Below are 23,590 nucleotides of genomic sequence, written 5' to 3'. Positions count from 1 at the left end.
CTCTCTCTCTCTCTCTCTTTGTCGCTCGCGTTCTCTTTAGCGGTCGCTTTCTCTGTTCCATTCCTCTTTCGCTCATCGGCGCGCTAGCAAACGCTTCATCTCCTCCCGCCGGCGGCCTCCGTGGTGTCCGTGCCGGTGGATGGAGTGAGGAGCACGGTGGGGGAGCGGGAGGACGCGGGATGGGGAGGGTGGGGTTGGGGGTGGCGGTGGGGTGCGCGGTGGTGACGTGCGCGATCGCGGCGGCGCTGGTGAGACGGAGGGCGCGGAGCTGGTTGCGGTGGGGGCGGGAGGTGGCGGTGGTGGAGGGGTTCGAAGAGGGTTGCGCCACCCCGGTCGGGAGGCTGCGCCAAGTGGTGGACGCCATGGCCGTCGAGATGTACGCTGGGCTCGCCTCCGATGGAGGGAGTAAGCTCAAGATGCTGCTCACCTTCGTCGAGACGCTCCCCGATGGGTAATCGCATCCCGCTTCCCTCGTTGTTGTCTTATTTTCTTTTCTCCGTCTTTTTGTTTTGTTCACGGAAGGAGATGCTTCGGTTTCCTGTTCTTCTCGTGCCGGTAAAGATCTTGGAGAGTTTGGGATGTTCTTGTTTCTATTGGGATTCCTCGGTCGATGCGATTGTTTTCTCTCCGTGATGTAGATGCGAGCTTTTAATGTTTGCTTCAATGAATGTGCTTGCGTTTTAGTTTGCTTTGGTGTTATGGGGGTGAACCAAGTTGGAATTTTGCACGTGCTAAGGTTGTTGTATTATTATTTTTGTTGTTACTTCTTGTGGAATGTTGCTTTTTGTTGTGATTCTTGTGTTTTATTTTCTTCTTCAGTTTGCTAGATAGATTTCTAATGTATTCACTCTTTAATATCTATATGTTTCCTTCTTGTGTTTTATTCACTCTTTAATGAATTGCGTAATGGTAGGGGTCTGATATTATTGTCTTACATCTTTGCATAAATGCGTTGGTTTTTGTATATTAGTCTCGTGAAAGGTAGGGAAAAGAAGGAATAGTGTTCCGTTTACATGCTCCAAGATACCAGAGCTTTCAGTATGACATGGTCCTGATCCCAAGAGAACGAGAGGAATTTGTGCTGATATTCTTTCCATATTCTTTTATATTGTGATCAATTAACTTGTTCTATCTTGATTTTTTTAAATACTAATTTTAATCACTTTAAAATATTAAGGTCACCCAATTCCCACTATTTGTTTGCAACACAGTTGTAGGTACGTGGACACAAGAATATGAGATGGATGTGTCTGTGTATCTGATTTCCCAAGGAGACAATATGGAGATACAATGTTTCACCGGAGACAATGCAGCATGAGCCATGAACTCAATTTCTCTAGTTTTCATTACATGTTCTGAAATTTCGACCCAAAAGAAATAGTAATCAGGTAACTACCTTGCATATCAGTCTTGTCTTCAAAGGAGACCTTTGCATACGCGGAATTATGTTGCATGAATGAAGGACTATCTGATATGTACAATCATATAGAGAAGGTTGTGGTGGGTATAAATCTTGAGCTGAGTCATGACCAATTAGTAACACATACAAGTTGAATGAGTAGAAGTAACAAAAGACGGGACAAATTTGTTATTTCGGTTGATTCAAAAGTTCTATTGTTGGGCAGTTAGGATTAACTCTGGATAGTTTGCTGATGGTCTTATTTCAGTTCTGTTACTCTGGAAGAATTGAGTCAGCTGGCATATGATCCAGCTGTTGAAATTTCACCTTTGTTGGGGAAAACCTTCCAGGTTAGTCTGCTCTTAATAAAGAGGAGTATGGTGGTGGCTGTGGTGGAAGGGTGTCTCTTGGCCCTTTTTTATGGACTTTTATAGCTGCAGGCTGTCCTTTATAAAAGAACCAAGCGTGTGGCCAACTTTTTTGTATTAGTTCATGAGCGTTGCTGGTGATGAGATGCTAAGAAGAAAGGTTGGATAGATTTGTGGATAGGACATTGGAGACATGAAAATGTCTCTGTTAGTACATATACATGTTTTTTTGGTCAATGACAATTCATAGTTTTTATCCATCTCTCTCTCTCTCTCTCTCTCTCTCTCTCTCTCTCTCTCTCTCTCTCTCTTTCTTGCTTCCTGCTTCCCTCTTATGGAAGCATTCTGGTTGAGTCATCTGGTAGTGATGATGGAAATCATATGGCAGCTGGCGGACCTGTGCTTTCTGAATGTGAATCCTAGATTAAATGTACTGTTAGATGGTTAAGTACATTGGACATATGAAATTTGATCTATTAAGGAATTCCTGTTTTGCATTCAAACTTCCTTAAGGATATATGAGGCTATTGCAGTGTTTGGAACTAACAGCAGTTAGTCCTTTCTATATTTTGAATCCTGATCCTTATATGAGATTGGCTCCGTGGTGACAGTTCAGGAAAGGGATTATGTTTGAGAAATAGAATCCCGATTTTAAGTAATAAGAGTCCAAAACAAGTGAAAGTTTTGACTTATAGATAGAAGTAGATATTTGGTGTTTAATGGTTTGTGTGCATCATTTGACAGAGAAAAGCACGGTACTTAAAGGGGCTCTAAGTCTCATGAACACCAAATTCAAGAGACAAAGAAGTGTGCATTTTAATGAAGCAAGTCATATTTTTTCCGAAACTCTGGGGAAAATATTTACTACTATGATAAAAACATAGACTAGAGGTTGTAGCAATAACATCATTTACAAGAGAGATACTGCCAATGTTTGTCAGACAAGCAACAACATCAACCATACTTGTCGCAATTGGCCAGATGAACAATAAATTGTTGCATCATTCATCTAGACAAAGGATAGTAACACCAACCAAGTCATTAGTTGAGAGTATTAGAGAATGAGGAAAAGATAGATGGTTAAAAGGGAAGAGTAGTGGAGAACCAACAAATATCTTGTTTGCTAATTGTCAATGATTGTCCATAAAAATTAATCTACTACGATAATTGTTCGTCGATGTTGATTGTTCCCTCTCTGTGTGAATTAGGGTTCTATGGAGTTTGAAATAGTAATTGATGTAGGAACTTAGAATAAAGTTTATTAGTTTAAGTGGTCATATATTTCAATTAGACCTGAATTGGCCCATGCTCGAAGTGAGTGAAGTGATCTTCACTTTCTGCACCTAGACTAGTAATGAACATACCAAAGTCGACACAAGAGGCGCATAACTCCTGCCATATATATTATCTATATTGGTGAAACATGCATTTGAGTTTTTTTTTTATTTTATTGTTATGTTGATATTTGTCGTTGTTACACAGAAGCTTGGATATAATATATCGATTTCTTGGACCTTTGACCATTTGTTGTCATTTATTTCTGATACTGGGGAGGGTAAAATGCAGAATGGATTTCGAACGGAAACTGATGCAATAGTTTCTCAGATAGAAAATGTCACGGTAGACAAAGAAGGAACTCTTGAAGAAAAGTCGCAGTACAGTTGTATTTGCTGGATTGAGTGTTTTGAATAGAAAAGACACAAACTCACGATAAAACTTAAAGAAGATCGAAAAATAGTTCACCACCAAGTTAAAATCACAAAAGGATACATAAATTCACCACCCCAAGGATTATAAACGATGATACAGAATAGAAATCAAAAGACTCACCACTCAAGGACGCATCCAAGAGATACAAAGTTTAAGGGAGTTCTCCAAGAGAGCTTCTGCCAAGTTATTATTATTATTATTATTATTATTATTATTATTATTATTATTATTATATATATATATATATATATATATATATAGTAGAAAAAGGCGACGTTCGGCAACGTTGCCGAGGCGACGCAACGTCGCGTCGCCTCGGCGACGCCGTCCCGCGTGGGGAAGGAAAAGGCGACGTCGCCGAGTTTTATATATATATATATATACCGAGCGGTATACTGAATGGTATACCGCTCGGTATATAATTTCATGCCGTACCGAGCGAATGTCGAAACTCCAGTACGGTACGAAATTGCAGACCTTGTACCAAACTGATACAGGGGAGGGTAAAATGCAGAATGGATTTCGAAAGGAAACCGATGCAACAGTTTCTTAGATAGAAAATGTCACAGTAGACAAAGAACAAACTCTTGAAGAAAAGTCGCAGTACAGTTGTATTTGCTGGAATGAGTGTTTTGAATAGAAAAGACATGGACTCATGATAAAACTTAAAGAAGATTGAAAAATAGTTCACCATCAAGTTAAAATCATAAAGGGATACAGAAATTCATCACGTCAAGGATTATAAACGAGGATACAGAACATAAATCAAAAGACTCACTACTCAAGGACGCATCCAATTGATACAGAGTTTAAGGGAGTTCTTCAAGAGAGCTTCTGCCAAGTTATTATCAGTTTCTAAAGTTCTTTTTAAGTTCTAAATACCAAAATAAATAGTAGTGCATGAAACAACCCTTCATGCATAGGGAATTTCGAAATTAAGTGCATTCCTTGTCATGAAGAAAAACACCCTGAAACAGCTTTAACTTTGTGCAGGGAATATGCTGATGAGCTGTCATATTTGAGTGGGCTGAGTTAAAAATTATGAGGTATCATTGTTGGCTGAAAAAAAATACCATATCATAATCAAGGTTCATATGATTAGATTGTAGTAAATTAGACACTTCCTTGTCAATTTCCTTGATGGCTTATAATGATTGTATTAATTATATGATTCTTAAATAAATAATTGATTTGACAATGTTTGCATATACCCTTTTCCAACTTGAACTCACTCTTGTATGTCTAATTCTTTGCTAGTTATAGTTGATGAAAAAAATTAATTAATTATATATATATATATGTATATATATGTATATGTATATGTATATGTATATGTATATATATATATATGTATATATACATGTATGTATATATACATACATATATATATATACATATATATATATACATATATATATATACATATATATATATATGTACATATATACACATATATATATGGGGTACCTAGATGAGTAGGATCATCAGTATGCTCTTTAAAGCATTGTTTACATTCATTAGCATACCTCTATTACTTCATAAAAAGATTAAATAGTTTCATGTTGCATCCACATGCTCGTGTCTGGCCGTCTACTTAATGTGTGCACCTGTCCACATGCTTACATTGTCCCCTTCAGATATATATACAATATAAAATGAATTAATCAATTAATCAAGTTGGATTGACAAAAGCCTTTATTTAAATATTTGACCACGATATTCCCTCTTCGAACTTCAGTTTTCCTTCTTGTCCGTCATTAAATGCTCAACATTCACAAAGAAAAAGAAACTATTTCCAAAAGATTTTGGGGGTGTACCAATAAGGTTTAAAGACTCTTCATAACAGGTGTGATAGGCATTGCAAAAATCTCATGACATTATGGAACCATTATTAGTAGCTTCCAACTTATGTAGCACAATATTGCATATAAAATCATAAGTTTGAATAGCTCCTGTTAAGAGGTATTCATGAAAATTTACTGGAACAATGATTGTCAGCCACCAAATAATTTGTAGTAATAATATAAGCAATTTGTTGATTAATTTCACATTAAGCTGGCATACTGTATCGGTGCATCAACCAAAGAATGATTTTGATGAATTGCAATTGGATTTAAAAGTAAATATTTCTGTTACATTATGTCCATTATGATAGGCAAGAGCAGGTTGTATGGATTTTATCTTTTTGCTTGTCCCTGAATCCAATCAATTTATAGTAAGCAATTAGGCTTTTAGCTGTGGCTTCATAATCCAATCAGACTAGTATATATCTTATCAGACCAACCAAGAATTGGTAGAGGATCATATGGTTCAGTATCATTCGGTATATATCTTTTTATTTTTATTTTCATGATACTGAATGGTGAAACAAATTTTAGCAGATGGTGTAGTCCAGGAGACTGCCTAATATACTAATATTGTATCAGTTTAATAATATTGTTGAAACTGATAATGGACCAGTATTAATTGGTATTTTCAGCCATAGTTTGAGCAAGCACTTATTGCATCTCCTACCTATCCTGAACTCGTGTTTTAGCAATCTGGAACTAACTAAATAAACACGAAATTAGGAACTAACCCATATATAACCAAAATGTCATTTTAGATCATATTGATATCACTTAAATATTTCTAAATATGGAATTAAATTACTTAAAATCAAAGAAGACCATTTCAATAAATTGAATTCACACTGGCTTGAACATGGGTTGTATTGATTCTGTATGCATAACACAAGGATGCCTCTTTGAAATTATTACGATGGACTTTGACATGGTAACACTAGCTGGACAGCAGCATATTGTTTGGTGCTGGTCTGACAAAGCACCAATAATGGACCATACAATTTGATACCACTTGGTTCTTTTTATTATTTTTCACTGATACCATGCAATATTAGTTGGTGGGCTAATATGTATCTCTGTACTGTACGCATTGTCTAAACCAATTTATAAGCTATTTGTCTCAACTTCTACTTTATAGGTAACTATAGCTTATTGGGACAATGTTCATTTTTCAGTCCCTCGTCTGATGATAGCTCTCATCACACTGATGAGATCTTTTCTTTAAGTTATAAAGCCCAAGTGTTGTTTTAACTTGTTTTTGGTTATCAGTACATTCATTATTATGGATTTGCACCACTATCATCTTTGCAGTATTATTGTCAGTTTCTACTTTTCTTTTTTAGTTTGATATCTTGTTTTGTTGATAAATTTGAAATTCTGTTCTAATCTCTTCAAGCTTGCATTTCATTTTATCTGGTGGCTGAAGGGGATAATCGGGTTGCTGCATGGATGACTTACATACATGTATTCTTTGGGTACACTATCTACCTTAGAAGGCTAGAATGACTGAAAGTAGGACTAGGAGGATGCTTGATTCTTTATCTTGATACACAAAGATTGGAGAACTGTTTATTGCCATTTAAGCTCTTTTGCAAGGATAGTCGAGCAGCATTAGCACTGTCTAAGCATTGATTTACCATTATAATTTTCCATGGGCTGTTGCATTTTCTTTCTTTTATAAGGGAATATGTATCTTTTGCTTCGTAAGAAGACTTCTTTTATTGTTCTTTTATAAATGACTTGTTTTATTGCTCTTTAAAAATGATTGTTTGTTGCTAATGAAAATATCTGGTTAAGCAGGGATGAAGATGGAATATATTATGCTCTTGATTTAGGAGCTACTACTTGCCAAGTCTTGAGAATTCAACTTGGTGGTAGAGGGTCTAAGATCATAAACCACAAAGTTGAACAACATCAGATTCCCCAGGAATTGGCATCCAGTACAAGTGAGGTAACTGTGGCTTTTTTTCAACTGTTTAGCTCCATGTGTTGGTTATATAACAGTTTATTCTGTTATCTTTGTATACAGGAACTTTTTGATTTTATTTCTTTGACACTAAAAGAATTTGTTGAACGAGAGGAAAATGGTATCGATCAAGTAACAGATGAGAGGAAGGAACTTGGTTTTACATTTTCTTTTCCTATCAGGCAATTGTCTATTTCTTCAGGTGTTCTTATCAAATGGACGAAAGGATTTGCAATTGAAGATGTTGTAAGTTGACTTTTCACCATGAGTATATGTTCAAATTCCTGATAACTGTACTGGTTAAATTTAAGGGCAATGAAATTATTTGATCTACATACTCTATTTTCTGGCAACTTTGGTAGTGGTTGTAAGTTGTAACTGATCCTGCATGGTATCTTTTAACATCTATACTTGAACAATTTGTTAATGAACACAATCTACAATGTTCTATTTGCTGTTAAAGTTATTGAATATTAATGCATATATTTTATACAGCTTCTATATTTTGAGTATAATCAATTGATTCCCCAAACACCATGATGAGCTCTTATATAGCGAACTTAGACTGAAAATCCTTTTGACGAGTTGTTTGTTGTGCAAGACTTAAGTAATTTTAACATGTCTCAAGGCTATCTATGTGACTGCTAACAGAAAATAAATACCATACACTTCGGGTTGTTAAATTGGTTTTGCATTTACATAAGCATTAATGTTCAAGTTTGTGCATGTTAATGGACCATGATTCTGATTTTTATTCATCAAATTGTAGAGAGCGCCATGTGCTGAGATATCATCATTGTGTTTCTTTTCTATATCTTGGATCAATGATTTTTTTTGGTTCCTATTGCTGATTAAAAAAGAACTAGCAGCAGTCTTTTAATTCTTAAGAACTTTTTAAAACTTGTATTTTATTAGTTAGCTTATTTTGATGCTTTTGACATGAGTGCTAGATTTTGTTGTTTATGGTGCTCTAAAATTTACTTCAGAACAACATAGCCTTTGTGAAATTATAAATCAACAACTTGTAAATGAGAATTTAAGTTGATTAACATTAAATTACTTGTAATTTTAGATTTTTTTTCCCATGGAACTTGTACTTTATGCCAGTTGTGCCTGACATTGCTAACTTCTATTGTTATTTTCAAATATTTATGAATGAGGATGGATCTAGAAATTCTTTTCATGTGAACTAATAACTATGATGAAGTTTGACTTGTTACATTAAATGAACTTCTTTACATTAAATAATGGTATGTTAGAGTATGATTTATACTCTTGGCATAAACTAATCTAGTAGCTCATTTTATAGTGTGCTTTTCCATATATACCTTATTTTGGTTGATTGAAGAGGGTGAGCATATGCTTTCTTTGCCTTTTCATCATTAAAATTCACACAAGTATTTATAAGAACCAACTAACTTCACCTTTGCAATTTAGGTTGGAAAAGATGTTTCGCGGTGTTTAGAGGAAGCCATGTCAAGAAATGGATTGAATATGCGGGTGGGAGCTTTGGTACGGTTTCATAATCCTCTTTTTTCCTAACAAATTTTCCTGATTTATGGAATCACATTAAAAGAATACAGAAGTAACTGCTGTAATCTTTTTTTCTGCTTGTGTGCAACAGCCTTAATCTGCATTCGCTCAAAGCCGTGTTTAGTAATTATTATAATCAAGTTGTACCTGAAATTGTTACTTTTGTGTATTAGTAGTTGTTAAATGCGTCTCCTTGTAAAGTTTTCAATGTAAACCAAACAAAAGTGAACAGATATAGTAAGATGTATTTAGAACTTATTTAAGGTACACATACAAGGATGGAGTGAAAGCATGGTGAGGGGGGCAATGACCTCATTCTACTTTTAATTTCTAATTGAATGTCTTCCCAACTGCCCCCAGTTGGTCTCTCTTTTGGATATATCTTTGGAAAAAAAATTTACGAGTAATATATTTTGAAACAAAATTATTTGTCATAACTAGCTCCTGATTATCAGATTTATTATGTTCACTAACCGCTGTGTCTAAGTTCTCTTTCAGATTAAGTAATTCATTTATGGAAATTATAGTGGCTTGTATTTGTTCTCTAAAATGTATCAACTCTAAGAGATAATATATGGAACTTTATGGCACCATTATGATAAATTTAATAATTTCCAGTTCAGTGATAAGCAGATAATCACAATTTTTCTAAAAATGAAAGTGTGCTTAATGCGTTTTTAATCTGCAAAAACTTTATAGAAATGGATTTTTCTAGAATTTCATGGAAATTAATCCAATCCCTTCCACTTATCCTTTTTCTCCAGTTAATGACTTCTCAAATTGCTCATGTTTTTCTAGCACTTCAAGAACAGTGGAGTAAGTATGCCACCTAAGTAACTTTAGTGGGCTTTACATTATGTCCATTTATGCAGGTGAATGATACTGTAGGCACATTAGCTCTTGGCCATTATTATGATAAAGACACTGTTGCTGCAGTGATAATTGGAACAGGCACCAATGCATGCTATGTTGAGCGATCTGATGCACTTATTAAGTCGCAAGGCCTTCTTACAAACTCTGGAGGCATGGTATCTTTTAGTTTAAATTCAAGTTTCATGATTTTTGAGTTATAGAGTTTTTGCATGAGTTTTGTAGTTTGCTTACATACCCATTTATGTGCTGATTAGGTTGTCAACATGGAGTGGGGAAACTTCTGGTCAGCACATCTTCCAAAGACCTCTTATGATATTGCTCTGGATGACGAAAGTCCAAACCGAAATGAGCAAGTAGGTTTCCTGAAATTTTATTCATTTTGATTAAATTTTACTTCCAATTTCTACAATTGAGAGACCATTTGACATGGTTTGCCTCGTTTCAGGGTTTTGAGAAAATGATTTCAGGGATGTATTTGGGTGAAATTGTTAGAAGGGTACTTCATAGGATTGCGGAGGAGTCAGATATTTTTGGAGAATCTGCATATCATCTGTCAGTACCATTTATCTTGAGGTATGTCATTGGTGATACAGCATCACAAAATCATGCATGCAGATTATTTATAATAGCATCTTCACATATTTTCTGGCGGCGTGAATCTTTATCATTTCTTGCATCTAGAAGAAAACTTTCTTAGATATACATGTTTAGGTGTTTCATTCTGATAAATTCGTGTCACAATTCCTATTTTGCATAATTTCTTGTAACAAAATGCAATATGGTTTTCCGAAAGTCACATGTGACACTTTGCTTTACCCTAATAATTCTTGTGATTCTTGGGAGTGTGCATTACTGATAATTCTTGCGTTGGAAGAACAATAATATTTTCTCTAAGTTTTAGATTTTATCTCAATCAAGTGAGATAAAACATATTTTCTGATATAGTGCATGGTGAGCATTAAATGCTCCCAAGTTCCAAGATAATAAATTTTAAGTTGAACCTTATCAAATTTCAGGAAAATGGTTCATATCTTAAAATAATTAAGAAAATTTAAAACCACCAAATCACAATGTACTATGAATTTAATATTTATTGTAATTTGTGCTTGAGTTTTGGTAAATTATGGCTCATTAATTAGGTGGTTGAGGAATTCAATGTACAAGAGATCTATAAAAGAGGAAGGAAGGAAGATTGATAGAGCATTCTAAAACTAGAAACCCTATCAAATTTTTGTACTTCGAGCTATTAGCTCTTCGTATCTCTTAAAATAGAAAGAGTTTTTTTTTATCCTCCCATATCTTCCTTCTTTTCTTATTTTCTCATTCTCTCTTTTTTTTTGTTTCATATCATTTCTCAAATATATTGTTGATACAATAAATTTTTTCAAGTGAGTTATGAATGTCCATTTTGTAAAAACACTGTACCCTCAAATAAAATAAAAAAAAACTAAAGATTCTCAAGTCCATAACTTTCCGTCTCTATAATTCAGGACACCTTTGATGGCTGCGATGCACGAAGATGATTCTCCTAACTTAAGAGAAGTTGGAAGGATACTTGAAGAACAATTTCAGGTAAAGGCATCACCATGATTGCTCCTTTTTTGGCAGATGCATTATGGCTCTGTGTTGTAATCATAAATATGTTCTTCTGGATCTTAACAGATGCCTGGTATCTCTCTGAAAGCAAGAATGCTTGTTGTGAGAGTTTGCGACATAGTTACCAGAAGGGCTGCTAGGTTAACTGCAGCCGGAATAATCGGTATACTGAAAAAAATAGGAAGAGATGGGATCAGTGGCGTGGCTAGTGGAAGAGCCAAAGGCAAACCAAAGAGATCAGTTGTCGCAATTGAGAGGGGCCTTTATACGAATTATTCAATATTTAGGGAATATATGAATGAAGCCATCACAGATATATTAGGGGAGGAGATTGCCCAAAATGTGGTTCTCAGGGTGGCAGAAGATGGATCGGGAATAGGCGCTGCTCTCCTTATTGCAACATATTCATCCAAACGATGAATCACCCAATACAAATATATTTTTTTTCTGTGCAAATGTAAGAAATTGTTTCATAGTAAAATTAGTATATATATTTGCAAAAAAGAAAAAAATATATATATAAGGTGTTGTTGTGCAGAAACTCCCAGTATCTTTAAATCTGTTGTGGTGTGTAAATATCTTTGTTGCTTGCTGAACAACAGCTCTGCTGGTTTTCATAGGAAGTCACAATCCATCCTACTGCTAAAAAAGAAGAAAATATGTGAAGTATTCAGATATCATCTCTTTTGAAAAAATATAAAAAATAAAAAGTCGAGTGAAAACTATGATATGTCTGTGACATTTCCCCACCATTGTCAGCAACTATATTCACACTTCTTTCGTATTTGGTTTTGTTGTGCAAGAAATTTTTGCTGGACTCCATAATGGTCGGGATGAATTTTTTGTATAAATCAAATATAAAACAGGACAAAACTATTTGATTACTAAGTTTCTTGGTAAATCATTTCAAAATATACAATGTGGAAGACCCAAATTTCTTCTTTCATGTTGACCTAACTTAAACTGGTTCGGGGAACAATGGACTATTAGATCCCGTCTAATATTTTGCATACAACACTATTTTTAATGATAAATTGGGATTATATATTAGATCTTTTTTTTTACAATAATACATTAAATCTCTGGCATTATAGCGTACGCACAATCTTTAATAAATTCTTTGACATAAACGTATGTAGTCATGGTTGCGTGCAACACATCAATTTTTTAAGAAATCAGTACTACTAGGCAAAGCTTTGAAAATTATTCATAAAATTTCATTGATGTTGATCGATTTTTCACAACTAAAATATTAATCTGATGGTGGTAAATTAAACTTACCAAAGTTTCATCCGACATATTTTACAAACAGAAACTGTTTTGCAAGGCCAGCATTTGTCATTTTGGAACTCAAAACTAACTTCCAAAGCACAGAGAAAGTTAAAAGGAATAGTAGAAATAGTTCTATAAACCTGAACATTCAGCTATCTCAAAACTAACTTATCTCGTGCAAAACACAGAATTGGCTTCATGCAAGTCCACAATGGCGATTTGCAGATCAACAATTCATATAGGCCGATACTGAGCACAATTACTTCCACGAAGCTCCTACTCCGTCAAGTGAATCTGCAAAGAAAAGCAAAATGAAGATAGGAGTTAGATACAGAAAATATTACAACAATGAGAAGAACGAGAATTACTCCACAACCTCACTGACGAAAGACTATGTAATGCATGCAAGAGAGTGTTTCTCAGGCATGAAAATACAAGATAGCCAGTGGCGTATTCTTGAAGAAACTCATGTAACCAGCACCTTCGACGAACCAAGAGTTGATGATACCACCATGACTCGAATGCATTCCATTAACCCACCTATCGACAAGCTCAAAACCAAAGTGCAATGCAGTGGAAATTATTGAGCTTTCATCAACTCTTCTTTGAATGTGGCATAATACAAGGGCTGGCTTGCAATTCCCATTTTCCCGGTTGCTTATCAGCTCTCTTGCTGTCTCAAACAGAGGTGAAATAGCATCATAATTGTAAGTTACATCAGTCCCTATGATAATCTCAAAACCTCCACTATGTCCACAAAGATCCTTGATGGCTTTGATGTCCTCTGTATTTCCCCAGAGTAACCTCTTAACCACAATTTTATTAAGCAAACTTGTTTCTAAGTTTGATATGATATTCTCTCTTAGAAGGCTAAGAGCTTCTGTATCTCCATCAGTAGAGACCACCACCTCTGCCAACTGAGCAGCAATCATTGAGCAGATACCAGCAGAGCCACAACCCAATTCCAACATCTTCTTTCCTGCAACAATTGAAGGGTTTTCTGCCAATAAGTTGCTCATTAGATGAGCTGATTCCCATATCATAAGTCCAGTAGATTTGCAGGTATGTTGATATTCTTTAGCAAGTGCTTTTATCTTAAAGCTGTAGTCTTTCACTTCAATCTTGATAACCTATTTCTTGCAATCACAGGACAACCCACAAATTAAAAGCAATATAAAATATTGTTAATTTAGAACAATTAAAGGATTCTGTCATATGCAAACTAACAACATAAGAGATGGATACATCGCAGCTTGATGCATTTTTATTTAACCTACTTCACAAGATAATATAATTCAGTGGTTGCTTAAAGAAAGAAGCAACACTGTCAATCACATATTGATCTTATCCAATGAAAATAAAGAAAAGAATATCAAAGAAGTAGAAAAGAGAAAAAGGAACCTTTCTTGGCAAAACTTTGTTTTTCCAACTATCATATCTTTATTCTCTATGATAAATGTCCTGGAACTATATCTTACCACCTATGACAGTATTACTACAAGAATCTATCAAGGAAAAGAAATAGCTAATATAATTATCACTAGCGTTTATCCAATAGTTATTAAACAAATGATTCTATTATCTAACGATCTACAACAATAGAACAATGATGTTGGATAATGCAATAACTCAAATTTCAACTGAATCCAGATTATAAGCATGTTCAAGACTTCATGCTAGGATGACAAGAAACAGTAAGAGCACAATGCAGTTTAAAAAAGTTATCACAGCTTCATGCTATGAGAAGAATATCACTATTTTGTCTGAAGAGAATGTGAAGCTTAATATTAAGATTATTTTTGTTCACAATAACATGGATGTTTTATACAGTATTAAATTGTAAGGTACCATGAATTAAATTGATGGAGGAAATTTGATGGAAATTAACAACTGGAAAAAAAAATAGTGAAGGGCTTTGCTATTAACCTGCATTTTTGTTGCTCTAGGTTGCCACACTTATGGTATTGGAATACAGTAATAATCAATTGCAAGCTGAGCATATTGAAAATAGGTCAAATCAGAATTTGTATTTACAATGAGGCAGAAATGACCAACATTAAACATGCTGCTTAATATGGAGGTTTTTATTTTTATTTTTCGTTTCAATATTAAAGGTCATGTTCGTTGTCCCTATGGCAGCTGGATCTTAAAAATATGCCCACACCCATTGCTCATCTTCTCATTGTGAGAACTTGTGACCAATTGGACATTAAACATTAAAAATCCAAATTCAAGTCTGTTTAATGAATAAGAGATAATGCCAAGAAATCGATAAAGTTGCTTTGAAACATGATAACATGTGTTTAGTCAGAGTTAAACTACAGGTGCACCACAATCCATGTCCATAGAGAACCAGAAGTTTTATTACAAACTGATAAGACAAAAGAAATAAGAAATAGCTACCATTTCAATCTGTAGAGGCTTACTACATGAATGGCAGTTATTCCAATGAGACTTTATCAGCCCATATTATCATAAACGTAATGTTAGAGCAGTCTATATTACTATAACATGTAAGTCCTTTTCCATATTAAAACAGATAAGAACCTAGCAAAAATGAGCTTTACATTGCAAAATGAAAAAATGACTATTATTATAAAATCCAGTTTAAAATGACACTAGTATAACAACAAGACATTTCAAATCATCTGCCACTGACTCTCAACAAACAAGAACTAAAAGAAGAACAATGTTTTGTTACTAAGCTCCAACTAGTTCAAGAAATTATATATAATAATTCTTTAAGAAAAACAGTGCAAAAATTCACAAGAGCCTAAAGAGTTACCTCATCAGCAGGTGGTGACATGCCAAACATGTCAGCAATACTGTCAGATACGTCAACTTCTGTATCATCGTAATTGTTCAAAAATTTCTCGGTGATCGACATGTTTTCATGCATTTGGACCAAAGATCTGTTGCAGAAGACGGCTTGAATCCAACGCCTAAGATAATGACCAAAAGCAGAAAAATAAAACAAATTAACACCGATCACCATAGCAGTACCGAGGTTCTTCAGAACAAGAGATACCCAAGACGTGAAATGTAATGGAGATACCCAAGACGTGAATGTAATGCTAACACTATAATAAACAGTCCTTCACAGAAAAAGACAAGGCAGCTAGCTACATAGTGACTGCACATCGCAGAATAACACATTGGAAAACAATCATAAACCTATAGGAATTATGTCAATGAAACCATGCTGGAGTAACCACTTATGGAAACTGAGGCTGCTGGAAGATGAAAACAAAGATTTGCTTAAGATAAAGGCAAAAAAAATTAATAAGCGAAATTAATAATCCATTCCTCATATAAGTAACAAATTATGCTACCCACGTTACATTAAATTTTCACAAAAATTGAATCTCATATTAACATAGAAAGTGAGAAGAATTATTACTAATCATGAAAAAAAGATGTAACTCATGCAGCAATATTTTTACATTTATGTGCACAACTAAGCATGAATGCTGGATTAAAATCTCATCATTTTTCTCAGCACTAGTAGATGAATGAACAACAACTACAATCATATAGCTTTAATCAAGGTTTTTATGATGCATATGGTAATATCTAGCAGCTAACTTAATCACAATTTATTGACTTAAAAAATATCAAAGACGATATCAGGATTTTAAATGACAATTTAAAAAAAAAAAATTCTTTCAACAATAAAGAGTTACTCCAATCAGTACCTATTCATCACTATTTCCAACGAGCGATTCTCAACTTGTTTACTGCAGATGCTAACTTCCTCGACACTAAACCCATTTTGCATAAAGAGATTTGCCAAGAATTTTTTGGAAAAGTAATAAGCACGCTGTGCAGGAAAGTATTAGTAAGAAAAAGGAATCCGGAATATCAAGTCCGTGTTAAAACTAAGCTCATCTATAACTTACTGTTCCATCACCTCTGACATAGAAGTTCTCACTAATCTGCTGCTCTTTGCAAGTGAGCCTTTCCTGTAAAATATTTGTAATTATATGCTTGTTTGTTAGAATTACCAAATCCCAGAAAGAAGTATAATTATTCCCTGGTGAAGCAAAATAGAGAGTTCAGTACAAACTGAATGGGAACATGACAACCAAAATAAATTCAAACCAAGTTGCCTGTTGATTAAAATAAATTCTTATGGTGAACAATTTTGACAAAACCAATATGAATAGTGATATTGCAAGCAAGTTCTGAAGAGAAGAACATTCTACATGCAAAACAGACAAGTAGGCAAGGGGCCACATGTAAGTTTTGGTTAAAGAAATTGTACCTAAGAGATAACTAGGCAAGGGACCACAAGTTTGTTTGTCTAGATCTTCACAAAGTAAACAATGTAAAGCAGATAGTCTTCACATAGCATAAAGATTTCAGTGAATAACATTAAAAAAAAATTAAAATTAAAATTCTAATAAGTTTAATTGGTCATAAACTGTAAAAAATAGATTCTTATTAGAACATTAGATTCAAAAGACATATAAATAATTTAAGTAATCCAACTAATGTAGTACTAACATAACTCACCTGCGCAAGGTCACCAGTGGCGTAATCACGGAAAAGTACACGACCATTTGGCTGAGAACAAGTCAGGCAGGAAATTAGAGGTGCCTGTAGACTATAATGATGCCCTCATTACTCTTTTTTTTTTTAAAGGAAAAAACTTACTTTAAGAACTCTCCTTATATTATGTAGCACCAAAGGCATCTTCTCCGGAGAAACTGCAGACAACACAAAAACCTATTTAATGTGTCAGCAGTTGGGCTACTAATGGTATCTCAACTAGGAATCTAAAACAAAGACCCAAAATAGAAGATATTAATAGTAACAAGAAGAAAGGGGAAGCTATCTAAAAAAACCATTCAGAAAGCCTTGAAGAAGAATTATTACATAGATTATAATCACTTACCATGGTTACAATGTCGACAGAAGAAGGTTCGATTATCTCACTGAGGGTTTGCACTGTGAGATCACAAACAAATGCATTAATGCGATCGGCTGAGAAGTCTTTGTGTCCCTGCAAAGCAGTTTCTCAGGTAAGGTAATGAAAATTATAGCAGTATAAAAAATATATATTAATATCTTTGACCAGAACATGCCAGACGTATCGTTGCATGATAGTTTATTTCATAGAGTCACATCATAAAGGGCATACTTAGTGAAAAGGATGATGCAGTCTTACGTTGTTTCATGAGGAGATCAGGTTGTAAGGGAACAACTCTTAGGGTCACATCCTGCTTGTAGAAAATGATATTCTGGCAAGCAACTCTATTTTCAGTTTTGCACCATTCACTGTAAGCTTGCTTGGAGCCTTGAAAAAGGATGCATAAACAGTTTATATGTTTCTAGTACGACACCTAATCTTTTCTTAACATCAGATGTTCAATTACTCTCCTTACCACACTCTTTTCTCATGTTTTCTATGTGTAAAATTCTGTACTACATAAGACCATTTTAATGATCTGCTGATCCCAAGGTGTTTTTCACATTCTAAAAGCATGTGTATGTATCGGTAAGTGGATATATCCATGAAGAGAGAAAAGTAACAGAGCAAGAAAAATTCAAAATGCTTGTTGTTTTTGTTGTGTTCGTAATGGAAAATATTCGTGAACACTCCTGTACATGTGTTAAATGCTTCAGTATACACGCAGGTTATTCACAAACAATATTTTATGTTATTTTCATAACAGGATATAACCAAGGTTCATAATTTCGTACGGTACCGGAGTATCAAGTTCAGTTCAGTATGGTACGAGTATACCGAGCGATATGTGCTGGCGTACCGCTCAGTGTGTGTGTGTGTGTGTGTGTGTATAACAAAAAAGTTAAGAAATATAAAAAAGGGTGATGTTGCCTCATTTCTTCTCCCGCAAAGCCTTGGTGGCGTCACCGAGGCTTCTTCTCCACGCACGGATGAGGAGAAGTCACCGACAACGTCGAGGCCTCGTCGCCTCAGATGAGGAGGCGACATCTCATCTGCGGCGTCCGACGAGGGAGGACGGCGACGAATCGGGATAGTCGAGGGAGAGCGGCACCGAATCTCGTGTGTGTGTGTGTGTGTATATATATATATAACAAAAAAGTTAAGAAATATAAAAAAGGGTGATGTTGCCTCATTTCTTCTCCCGCGAAGCCTTGGTGGCGTCACCGAGGCTTCTTCTCCACGCACGGATGAGGAGAAGTCACCGACAACGTCGAGGCCTCGTCGCCTCAGATGAGGAGGCGACATCTCATCTGCGGCGTCCAACGAGGGAGGATGGCGACGAATCAGGATAGTCGAGGGAGAGCGGCACCGAATCTCCAAGTTCTCCCTTTTCTTCTCTCTCTTCTTCCTTCTCCCACCGACCGATTTCGTGTGGTAACAGAGCGAAAACAACACCAATCAACGGTACTGCCCGGTACAGGCGGTATCATTCGAAATTAAAAACCCAAGATATAACCAACTTCACACATATAGACAAATCAATCAAGGTTCAGTATATCAAACAACTAGCAGAGCTATTTTGGACTAAAGCCACATATAAGTATCTTCAACCTTAACTTGTTAATTGATAAAATATATGCAGGATATCTAAAGATCAAGTACAGGAAGCACTCAAAATGCATGTTGGACACTAGCAATATGTAAATATTTTGTTTCCTTTTTTTACATGCAATGAATATGAATGATATCTTTGAAGACTTAGTATCTTCTATTGGAAAAAATAGCTATTACTTCACATAAATTACACACTGTAATGATGGAAGATTCTCTAAAATAAGGATTTCAATCTCGGTCCACTACCAGTTTCAGCAACCAATCAGACACTGTTACGAGTAGATTAGACACTGTTATCAGTAGATTAGATGATATACTGACCCATACAATCTAGTATCACCAGAAAAAAATTTAAAAATATATATAGATTGGACCTAGCCTAAATGGTCCAGTACCAGTCCTAAGTTGGACCAGTGAATTCCTATTTAATTCCTTGGTCAATACAAAGCAAGGCTTTTAGCATTTGCCAATATTAATAATGCCTACATGAGTGAAGAATATCTCCAAGATACCAAACTAGCGATGCACCATAGAGGAAATATAATGTCAAGTTAAAAATCCAAAATGCATAATTAGTTCTAATTGAAAGAAGTTCACTCCACGGAAGCTTTCAACTATTTAAGGGTTAAGGACACTTGTCCTCCCTGTCAGTTAGATCGATCAAAAGCCAAAATCTCGTCAATTTAAGAGCCATCATGTCACTTTATGCTACTGTTCATACAAATTATAGGTCATGCTTCTGTCTGGTTCAGCTCTTTTTGCAGCAACTTGTCCCCTCTTAAAAATTACTTGTTTAGATTGTTCTAGATCCAACTTACCACAAGTCTAATATACTTCTTTATGAATTACAAATACAAAGCAGACAAATTACCAATACTTAGCCAGTTATACCAGATACCAAATCATGGGTCTAAAAAGACAGCCCACGTGGCATATACTTGGCTCATTTCAATGACCAAAGTCTGATAGATATCCAGAAAATTCTTTAAATTGTGCTATAAACCTATGCTTCCATACTTTCTGTTGATGTAATAGCTATTTTACAGGATCTGGCAGATTATATTAATGAGCATTACAATAAAACTTAAACTACCTTCAGCATAACAAGATTCTAGACAACAAAATTGTATCACGTGATAGTATGATTTTGGAATCTGTTTACTTTTAGCAGTTACATCAAATTTAATGGAACAAAGATTGCAAGAGAACCTCTAGAAAGAAAATTACAGGAAGCAGAAAACAAACCTTCACTAAGTCAATGGCACGTGACGAAAAATCACAGGCATGAACAATGATATATGGATATGTTGCAACCAAAGGAAAAATTGTGTTTCCAGCTCCACAACCAACCTTTCAATAAATTCCACAAATGATGCTTAATAACAACAATAATGTAGAATGAAAAGCAAACAGAAAAATAGATAAGGCCAGAAAGAAGAAATAATTAGATCTATATCAGTCATGAGAAGATTGCATAGAAGACAGATTTTGTGATTGAACTTCATAAAATAGTCAACAATATAAATCCAAAGCTAAACTTCTAGCCAAGGTAAATTTAGGCAAAGCAAGAATGGAACTAACAAGCATGTACAAAACTTATCCTTTTTTATAGCATTACAAGCCCAAGGAACCAAGGGACGACTTCATGAAATTCCCTATACAAGCAATTAATTGAAAACTACAGAAAAATAAATATCATTGTTACAGGACAGCAAATACAAAAAAGGCCAATCGAAAGTTTGAAACCACCCCTGAAGATCTATCATAACCAGGAGTTCTTAAAAGTTTGGCTATATACTAAGGGAACGAAAGAAGAATCTCAAATTATTTTTCGCAAAAGCCAAAGAAGAGACCAGCACCCATCAACCAAGCCAATGTTGTCAAAAAAGAAAACTTATATAGGCATAGAAAATTGAAATATATGATTTATACTAGACTTGCTTAAGGTTAACCTAAGCTGGAACATGGAATTTGAAATACTAAATCATGTAACGTTGCATGCTCATCGTTGTTAATGAAGCTTGCAACACTAAAAGAAAAGAACAATTTCACCTTCTGTTTTAGCACAATAAAGATGGTGGCCAGGTTGAAATTGCGTGATATATAACTTAAAGCACATTTATGTTAAACTTCTCTTCTTTTTAATATCCAAACAGATTTATCTTGTTAATAACGCTGACATTGCTTGTCTTTTAAAACAAGCAAATTTATTAGCTGGGCTACAAAAACACCGACATTTCAGAAAAAATGTCTGCAATAAGAAGAAATGGCAAGCAATCATAAAGCTAAGTCTAATAGTCAGCTAGATTGGAAAATACTTAACAATCATAGTTTTAATTGTATATACTAAAAAGACATGAAAAATTTTAAGATACAAAACATCAAAGACATTTAACAATTAAACGAAATGCATCGCAAGCACCAATAAATGGTTAAAACCAAATAATTAGAACGAGAGACACAAGACCATAATATGAAGAGAAATTTTTAAATATATTCCATAAGTTTCAGAAATTCGGCAAATTTAATGTGTATTCATTAAGCTAAATTTGGAACAAATTTAATAGCATTGAGTAAAGCCATAAGTAAGATGAAAGGTTGACGGTTACCTCTAAAACAACAAGGTTTTTGCCATCCTTATCCTTGAAGAAGAACAACAATGATGAGAAACAGAACAAATCAGTATACCAGAATTCCTCAGTTAAAAGAGATAAATTCCATGACAGAGAAAAAAAGATTTACAGCCAAGAAATAGTGGCCCCATTCTTTGTCCAAGTAATGTCGGTCCTTGAAGAACTTTGCAACCCCCAGAACACATACAAAATAACAAATTTAATTTCTCAAAAAGGGAAAAATTTACAACTACATCAAAAATTCACAAACAAAAATGAAAGAGAAACTCACCCTGTCTTCGTGTCGCTTGTAAAAGATATCCCAGTATTTCTTGGCATCCCTTTCATACTTCTCTGTACAAAGATATCAGGAAGGAACAAAGATAAGATTAATGCATGATTGGACTATCTTTCATTGAATATTGACCTATGCAGAAGATTTGGTGAGGCCGCACCTCTGTTGTTTGATGCCCAATACTTTTGTGGATTTTAGGAAAAGAGGCAAGATTAATGGAAAGCATAATTTTAAAAGGTCTTTCTTTCACGGATGGATAGCCTATATGAGAGATTTGGTAAGGAAGCAGCTTACTTGATTGATAACAACTTTCTTCTTGTGAGTTTTCGGAAAAGAATCGACATTAACACAAAGTAACTTTAAAATAGTTCTCTTTCATGTATAGATGACCATGGAAAATTTGGTGCGGGACCATCTTTCTTGATCCACGCCCACATCTTTTGTGGATTTCAAGAGAAAAGGCAAGATCAATGCAAAGGGTAACTTTAAAGGAAGTCTGTTTCATGTATAGATGTAAAATTTGGTGAGAGAGCTCTTTTCCTTGATCGATGTCCACTTCTTTTGTGGGTTTTAGTAAGACAAATATATTAATACGAAGAGTAACCTCAAAAGAATTATTTTTCATGGATGGATGATCTATTCGGCAGATTTGGTGAGTGATCGATGCATAATTTTGTGGGTTAGAGGAATATACAATTTTGACAGTAACTTTATAAAACTCTATCATGGATGAATGACCCATAGAAGAATTGGTGAGGGAGTAGATTTCTTGATCTAGGCCCTTCTTTTGTGGGTTTTACGCGACCAGTGTCTCGATATCTTCACCGGTGGACGACCTCTTCGTAGCATTTGGTGAGAGAGCACGCGATGCCTACTTGTTCTTGTGGGTTTTTGGAAATATACAAGATTAATGCAAAAGACTAACTTCAGAAGAACCATCTTTATGGATAACCTATACGAGGATTCGGAGAAGGAAACGGAGCGTCCCTCTTTGATCGACGCCTACTTGTTTTTGCAGCCAAAAGAGATGGTTTTACCTTTCCAAAAAGGAGTCACTTGCCTAGCTGAAGAGGACGACGATGAGGACGAGTATATCTGAATCTTCTTCACGCCCTCCGCCACCGCGGCCTCCGCCGTTGCGTCCCCCGCCATCGTCGCCGCCAAGAGAACTCCTCGAGAACCAAAATGCCGCTCTGGTTTTGGTCGGTCCACCCCACGTGCCGGCTTACTTAAGGGCTATGAACGATCGGTCCAATCAATTAGATCGAACCGGATAACTTTACCGTCGGAACGAAACTTCCATCCGAAGTAATTTTGAGGCTCATTACATATTAGCTTATGTAATGGTATTTCGATCGATTCTTATACTTATAAAAAGAAAATATTTAATCTATTACTCTAATAAAAAAAATTATTTTTAACCTTATAAAATTATTTTTTAATCTGTATAAGCACATTTGACATCTTTTTTTTTTCTTTTTGCACTTCTAAAAAATGATAGAAATTTCTTTTTTTCTTCAGCACATTTGGTAGCCGTTATGGATTGTGGGCCGCTCAAATTTAATATCATAGAAGAAATGAGAGGATGACTGAATT

At 35.0% G+C, this 23,590-nt stretch overlaps 2 protein-coding genes across 2 annotated transcripts; one reads left to right on the top strand and one right to left on the bottom strand.

Moving 5' to 3' along the window:
* The first annotated feature begins 19 nt into the window (after positions 1–19).
* Positions 20–11,953, top strand: LOC103974858 (hexokinase-3). The gene is made up of 9 exons (XM_065120459.1): positions 20–451; positions 7,122–7,272; positions 7,351–7,533; positions 8,725–8,799; positions 9,693–9,848; positions 9,948–10,046; positions 10,139–10,266; positions 11,184–11,265; positions 11,356–11,953. Exons 1-9 carry the CDS (start codon positions 180–182, stop codon positions 11,707–11,709), a joined length of 1,500 nt encoding a protein of 499 aa, XP_064976531.1. The 5' UTR covers positions 20–179; the 3' UTR covers positions 11,710–11,953.
* Positions 11,954–12,541: 588 nt separating this feature from the next.
* LOC135586920 (uncharacterized) lies at positions 12,542–23,190 on the bottom strand. Its single transcript, XM_065120458.1, has 13 exons — positions 23,032–23,190; positions 21,992–22,053; positions 21,830–21,883; positions 21,697–21,729; positions 20,333–20,437; positions 17,459–17,566; positions 17,218–17,289; positions 17,077–17,127; positions 16,461–16,523; positions 16,257–16,381; positions 15,347–15,503; positions 12,938–13,691; positions 12,542–12,855 (listed from the first exon to the last, which is right to left on the bottom strand). Exons 1-12 carry the CDS (start codon positions 23,144–23,146, stop codon positions 12,981–12,983), a joined length of 1,656 nt encoding a protein of 551 aa, XP_064976530.1. The 5' UTR covers positions 23,147–23,190; the 3' UTR covers positions 12,542–12,855; positions 12,938–12,980.
* Positions 23,191–23,590: the final 400 nt, after the last annotated feature.

This window comes from Musa acuminata, chromosome BXJ2-8, assembly GCF_036884655.1.
Source record: "Musa acuminata AAA Group cultivar baxijiao chromosome BXJ2-8, Cavendish_Baxijiao_AAA, whole genome shotgun sequence".
Classification (NCBI taxonomy): Eukaryota; Viridiplantae; Streptophyta; class Magnoliopsida; order Zingiberales; family Musaceae; genus Musa; species Musa acuminata.
The sequence above is the reverse complement of the archived record's forward strand: the minus strand, read 5'-3'. Positions and strand labels throughout refer to the sequence as shown.

Coding starts and splice junctions, on each gene's coding strand:
- LOC103974858 (XM_065120459.1), top strand. CDS start 180: ATGGGGAGGGTGGGGTTGGGGGTGGCGGTGGGGTGCGCGGTGGTGACG. Junction 7,534..8,724: donor GATTTGCAATTGAAGATGTT/GTAAGTTGACTT, acceptor TTTGCAATTTAG/GTTGGAAAAGATGTTTCGCG. Junction 10,047..10,138: donor GTCCAAACCGAAATGAGCAA/GTAGGTTTCCTG, acceptor GCCTCGTTTCAG/GGTTTTGAGAAAATGATTTC.
- LOC135586920 (XM_065120458.1), bottom strand. CDS start 23,146: ATGGCGGGGGACGCAACGGCGGAGGCCGCGGTGGCGGAGGGCGTGAAG. Junction 16,382..16,460: donor ATGTCAGAGGTGATGGAACA/GTAAGTTATAGA, acceptor TTTCCTGCACAG/CGTGCTTATTACTTTTCCAA. Junction 15,504..16,256: donor TTGGAAATAGTGATGAATAG/GTACTGATTGGA, acceptor TCATTATCTTAG/GCGTTGGATTCAAGCCGTCT.